Source organism: Vigna unguiculata, chromosome 1 (genome assembly GCF_004118075.2).
Source record: "Vigna unguiculata cultivar IT97K-499-35 chromosome 1, ASM411807v1, whole genome shotgun sequence".
NCBI lineage: Eukaryota > Viridiplantae > Streptophyta > Magnoliopsida > Fabales > Fabaceae > Vigna > Vigna unguiculata.
In genome coordinates this window covers 21,237,532-21,243,801 of record NC_040279.1, presented here as the reverse complement: position 1 = coordinate 21,243,801, position 6,270 = coordinate 21,237,532, and the positions used below count along the sequence as shown (strand labels likewise).

The window sequence follows — 6,270 nt, the reverse complement described above, 5'->3', positions numbered from 1 at the left end:
TGGGGGAGGGGGTTGCCAGTTTAAAAAATTCAACAGAGAAATAAAACACAATTTCAGAATTGATAAAACAATAGTGAAAACAACATTGATTTCTTGATTTGAATGAAAATCCACCAATCATAAGTCACAAAGTTAATTAGCTTTGTGAACTCTCTTGAACTCCTAAAATAATCAACTAAGCAAAGATTAAAACTGAGTTCAATATGCAATTAAGCAAAGCACATATTCATTCATCTGTAATGGCATCATTAAACATGATACACTATAAACTAATTATTTCTTATTAGCGATTTATTTTTTACGATTATATTAAACCGTTAGAAAATATTATTTTTTAATTTGTGTCAGAAAATTTTAACCGCAACAATTTTTTTAATATTTGAATGTTTTTTTTACATTTCTCCTTTTTTAAAGTTTTATTCATTGTATAATTTCTAACTCGTTGCCAAAAATGCTTTTTAACACTTTTGGATTTGATAAATGTTAAAAGAAGACACCTTCAATGTGGAAGTGAAAGTGATAGCTACTTGTGAAAGCCACCTTCAACCTCGAAGCAAAAATGATTGGAGGTTCAGTTATGATTCCTTTTTATTCTTCTCAATCTCTCTTTGTATAACCATCCTTATGATCTCTAATTTGTTCCTCTTCATGACCCATGCTTCTTTCAATTTGTGTTTCTGTTGTGCCCCAATTTGAGTTTCAATGGTGTGGTTTTTGTCTCTTTCTCTAAATCTTTAGCAACTTTGTAACATTTTCCTTATGTTGTCAATGCTAATTATGCAGGAAATTAATCTCATAAAGCTTTAGGTTTTCCATCATTTGTTGTCGGCACCACCATTTAAATAACATCTTGAAGGTAGAACTTGTTTTTTCCGTTACTCTTTCTTTATTTTTGGAACCCTAATTCAAATCATCGTAGCCTTCATAGCAATATTCCAATTACTACAAAAAAAATATTATTTAATGAAGGTTAATTTGTGGAGGTTATAAAAACCCTCCACAAATTAGCATTATTTAAAATAATTATGTTGGATTGTCTAAGTACTAAAATTAGTGGAGGTTTTAACAGTTTCTTGAAGAGGTCTATAACCTCCATAAATTATTTTACCTTTTTGATTTCCCTCCATTTTTTCAGCCTTTTCCTCCAATGTTTTACACGCTCACTAAAGCGTTTCCCTCAAATTTCCAAACCCGAGATTCTTATTTTCACTTTCGTTCTGAAAACTCTTTCATCAAATTGGCTTCATCATATCGATGTTCATCTTTGTCATCTTCGTACTTGCTCGTCGACCATTTTTCGTCATGTCCGTCCTCGCTCGTCAGTCGGTGCTCGTCGATCAATGCTCCTTGGTAGATGTTCAATCAGTCTCGCATTTCATTTGCATATCGTAAGTTAAACAAAAATTTTGATTTAGGGTTTTCATCCTTTGATTTAGGGTGCGTTTTTTATTTAGGATTTTCATCCACCGGTAGGTTTCATCATGTGAGTAATCCTCACGAGGCACTCCTCCTCTCTCTCAACCCACTCCGGTCTCTCCCTCACTCTTTGCAATCAATGTTGTTCTGTTTTTCTATTTCATTTTTTCGAATAACAATGATGTAATATCAGCAGGTGATATGGCTTTGCTAGGAAGAAAGTGATGACAAGTGAAGTGGCTTTGAACAGACAGCGTTGAGAGAGGTCAAAGAGGAAATTCACATTACTTTTGGAATCCCGGTGAGTTATATATTATAATTTTGTATACGTGATTTTCAAGAGTTGGAAGTAAATTAATAAACCTTGTTTTCATTATATTTTCCAAAATATTCGTTGTGATGTTTTGATTATATATCAGTGTGCATTCACAAGAACATGTTCCAACCTACTGTTGTTGCATCTAATCCTTTGCAACTTAAGAAATATAGATTGCTTGAGATTTATATAGCATTGGTCCATCCATAAATGAAACTGAGATTTAATCAATTAATTTTCTAAGTAATACTGAATTTTAATGTTTTAAACTGGTTGAAATGTTCTCTCAAAAGTTGTGTATTAGTTGTTTTACCTGTTAGTTAAACAGGGGTCATGTAACAAGTATTCTACATTACGTATTTGCTAGAGTAATAAAAGCCCCAAAAGGTGTGTGATTAAGTGTGTTAATGATTTGGTCACATTCATTCACCCTTTTCCCTTTCAACTCTTTATCATGACTATTGGGGGTGCATATTAATGATTTATGCAGGTTAAGGTGAATGTGCTCATAGCCAACGATGTTTTTCTTCTCAACAAAGAGGTTAATGCACCAATCTACAACCCCGAAGATCTCAAAAACATTAAGAAGATAGTTGAAAGAGATGATGCATTTGAAGAACTTAAAGAATGGCACTCACTTGGGAGGGTTCCTGTTTTTTGCTGCATTGTGTGAGGTGCTGTATCAACTTTTAGACTAATGTTTAGCAATTATAGCATGTTTACATCTTATAAGTGATTTATCCCTTACTGTTTAATGTTCTATGTTGTGAGCACTGCACCGTATATGTTGTGAGCACTGAATCGTATGATATTGATGGCTGAATCGGATGTGATTTTAAGCAAGATTATTCTAAAAGTCAATATGATAACTATCATTCAGAAAATCCCTAACAGATCTTTATATGCATAGCACACAAATTTTTACTATATTAACTTTTATTATAATTTTTAACCCGTCATAGCATTGATTCAGATGAGTTATGCAATTTTTTTTTTATTCACTTGATGTTTCTCTGCCCAAATCTGAATATCTTTCTTTTGACAGGGAACTTTTTAGTAATAATATAACAGGGAAAATACCAATTGAGCTTGGGAGTTTGAGAAACTTGGTGAGCCTGGAGCTTAACTTGAACAAAATTACTGGTCCCATTCCAGAAGAAATAGGCAACCTTAAAAACCTACGTTTCCTGTATGAATTGCTTTCCTTGATCTCATATCTTTAATCTGCAAAGCTTATGTAAATCAGTTTCAATTCTATTTCTTCTTCTTTAGCATTCATAAGTTTTGCTTTCCTACATATTCGTCTATCTTCATTTGAGTTCCAACACATCTTCTTGCTACAGAGAAGAATAACTCTGCACAATTACATGACATAGATGCTTATACAACTTACAATCAAGTTATTGTAGCATTAGCACACACTCACTACACTTGCTACTCAATGATTGCTTTTGTTATCTTGTTTCGTCACTTTTATTATCTAGAAAACTAAATGGTTCTGCTCCCTGAACCAGGCGTCTCAACAATAACAACTTGTCAGGAAAAATTCCTATGCCTTTGACCAATCTCTATAAACTGCAAGTGCTGTGAGTTTTAATCCTCTGTCTACATTGCTATCAGCACTGTGTTATTTTATGTGTAACCTGACACATGTCATTGAATCTACTGATTTATCAAACAACAAATTAACTGGAGATGTCCCAACCAATGGTTCTTTTTCACTTTTTACTGCTATTAGATTGGTACAATTTAAACTTGTTAGTTTCCATAAGCATACTTGATGAACCACACTACTTTTGTTAGCCAACAACCATTTTGGTTCAGTAGAATCCCATCATATTTATGTGAACACATTACTATTACTATTAGTTTACTATATTTATATATACTAATAATATTATCAGGGATGAGATATCAAAATTTCATTCTCCCTTTTATTTGTCATTACAGTTTTATGAATAACCCCCTATTGAAATTTACAAGCCTTCAATCTCCACCAGCTGCCGCATCACTACCAACTCCTTCAGGTTTGTTGGTATCTGTTTTCTGGTTGGTAATGAATTTAATTTTTTAAACAATAACCTGACATAAAAATATAAGGTGAAAAAATATAAATCAAAATGTCCTCTGAATTATTTTGGTGGTATTCAGTTACGTTTCTTTAACATGATTCACACATTCCATTCCATTCCAAGTTAAAATATTTCTTTCACCTTTTTAACAATTGACACGTTCATGGTATTTTCACAAATTCTTATTCTGTAATTTTATGTATCATTTAATTTTTTGAAAATGCATGTGAACCTCATGAGCATATCCTTGAATCTGAATTTACATCTGCAGAACAATATGAATTTAATGAAGTGAGATTTGATTCAAAGGGCTGGGGTGGGTGGAGGATAGGAGATCCAAGGGGGTGCTTGGTAAAACAGTTTTTTTAATTATGTTTTTATTTTCTGTTCTATCATTTCTTGTTCAAAACTTTTAAAAGCAGGAATAATATTTTTGTAAGCAAGAGTAAAAATAGTGGATGAAATAAGAAAAGTTTTTAGTCATACGAAGGCCCTAAGGTGACATACATTCTGTTAACAATTTACCTATATTGTATTGAACAGTGTTGCTATGAATCACATTGGGTAGTTAGTTAAGGAATTAAATAAATTTTCAAAGTTTGTTTATATAAATATTAAAATGTGATCTGTTAGCTTCATTTTACATTGTTTGACTTGATTATTTGTGTTTTGTTACCAATATATAAATTTTTTTTTGTTTTGTTACCATTATTTAAATCTATTTCTGTTTTGTAAATCACTGGCAACACTCCAATGCCCGTAAACTGTGATTTATGCAATGTTAAGCTGTGATCTGCTAGTTTCAGTTCTCATTGTTTCATTTGATAATGTGTTGTTTCTTTACCAATACAGAAATATGTTTGTTTTTGGAAATCCCTGGCAACGCCCCAATGGAGCAAAGCATCAATGATCTAAGAGCAGAGATGGGAGTGGAGTCCTCTCCATCACTTGGGCCCACTGCTAAGCCAACAGAGGAGGAAACTAAGGAAGGGGGTTCAGCTTAAATGACGATTTGATTTCACTTGCTACATTTTTCATGTATTTCACTGTACAAGGATTTTGGTACTTTGCATCTATATATGTCTGCTGAAGTGGTTTGGAAAACAGAGTGCATCTAATCATTTGTACCTGCATTTTTTTAGAAATTTCATAACTATTACTTCTCATAATTTTACTGTTGATTGTTTTGAAAGCATGGTTAATAATCATATTGATTTTAGTGATAAGTATGTTGTGTGCACTGATTAGAGATTATATTGAAATTCACCCAATCCTAACAAAAAGGGTAAAGCTAGACCCTTGAAGAGAATTAGACTTGAGTTTCCACCCTTTTTGTCCTTTCTCATACCCAAGCTTCTGGAGATATGATGAATGCTCTTAAAAGTGAGTGAAAAAGATCAAAATACCCTCCCTATTTCTTTCTTTAATCCTATTTATGTATGGTCTAGATGTCCAGGCTCAATGCTTTTAAATGCTTTATTCTTTTAAAACTTCAATTTCTCTTCTTTATTTCTTAACTAAAATTATAAAGAAAATATTGAGAAATAAATGAAAATCCTAACTAAATTTTACAGAATATCTCCTTGACACTAGTTTTTTAAAATTTGTTTTGTTCAAAGCAAACTAATTTAAAATTCAACATAAGTAGCTTAAAACCCCTTTAAATAAAAAAAAATGAGATAATCCAAGAGATTATCTATTTTCTAGCTTATTTATTGATGAGAATATATTATCTTTCTCCTCTGTTAAAAGTAACGTCTTTTCTAATGAAAATTTTTCTGTGATTAGAGCTACTTTATGTGATTTTCATCAAGTTAAAGCACATTTTTACTTTGAATGCCGACATCTATTCTATAAATTAAATTCCAGAAAGCTTATGATGTTAATTTCAATAGGTCAAAATAATGAAAAGATTGAGGCATCCAAATGTTGTTCTCTTCATGGGAGCAATAATTCGACCTCCAAATCTTTCAATTGTTACTGAATTTCCAGGTACTTCAAATTCTTGATTTGATTTCCCAATGATTCTTTAGTTATATGGGATTGTTTAATGTGAAATTTGAATTTTTTTCATTTTTATAAATCCAATTGCTTGAAATCCTAGAATTTTTTCCTTTGGAAACTAATTATCTTGGTACTTATTTGTGATGTGATTTTTGATACAAGAATTATATTGTATCGGTGTGAGTTAATCATCGATATCAAATAATCATGATTTTTGTACAGGTCAATGATCTAGTAATAAACTATTTTAGTATATGCATGTTGATTTCATGATTTGAGGTTGACGTCTTTCTTGCAGCTAATATTTATCTTTTATAATTTTAGCAAACCAGTGATGCAAATGAGCCTGAGTCTTCTATGGGTACAAGAGGATCATCTGGTGGTAGCAACATTTAGGATGTTGATGATGTTTTTTAAGATGAAACTATTTTAGTGTATTATGAAGTTTGAGTAAGTATGGAT

General features: G+C 31.7%; 1 protein-coding gene across 10 annotated transcripts; it reads left to right on the top strand.

The window, feature by feature from the left end:
* Positions 1–477: 477 nt before the first annotated feature.
* LOC114163501 (BRASSINOSTEROID INSENSITIVE 1-associated receptor kinase 1-like) lies at positions 478–4,983 on the top strand. Of its 10 annotated transcripts, none has more exons than XM_028048051.1 (8): positions 478–569; positions 784–856; positions 1,613–1,717; positions 2,223–2,406; positions 2,778–2,921; positions 3,247–3,318; positions 3,683–3,759; positions 4,657–4,983. In XM_028048051.1, exons 4-8 carry the CDS (start codon positions 2,360–2,362, stop codon positions 4,806–4,808), a joined length of 492 nt encoding a protein of 163 aa, XP_027903852.1. In that variant the 5' UTR covers positions 478–569; positions 784–856; positions 1,613–1,717; positions 2,223–2,359; the 3' UTR covers positions 4,809–4,983. The 10 variants fall into 10 exon arrangements, with proteins under 10 accessions (XP_027903852.1, XP_027904096.1, XP_027903936.1 ...); XM_028048135.1 differs by lacking the exon at positions 478–569 and adding an exon at positions 635–705; XM_028047988.1 differs by lacking the exons at positions 478–569; positions 784–856 and adding exons at positions 935–1,350; positions 1,455–1,530.
* The last annotated feature ends 1,287 nt before the right edge of the window (positions 4,984–6,270 follow it).

Coding starts and splice junctions, on each gene's coding strand:
- LOC114163501 (XM_028048051.1), top strand. CDS start 2,360: ATGGCACTCACTTGGGAGGGTTCCTGTTTTTTGCTGCATTGTGTGAG. Junction 2,407..2,777: donor TTTTTGCTGCATTGTGTGAG/GTGCTGTATCAA, acceptor TTCTTTTGACAG/GGAACTTTTTAGTAATAATA. Junction 2,922..3,246: donor CTTAAAAACCTACGTTTCCT/GTATGAATTGCT, acceptor TCCCTGAACCAG/GCGTCTCAACAATAACAACT.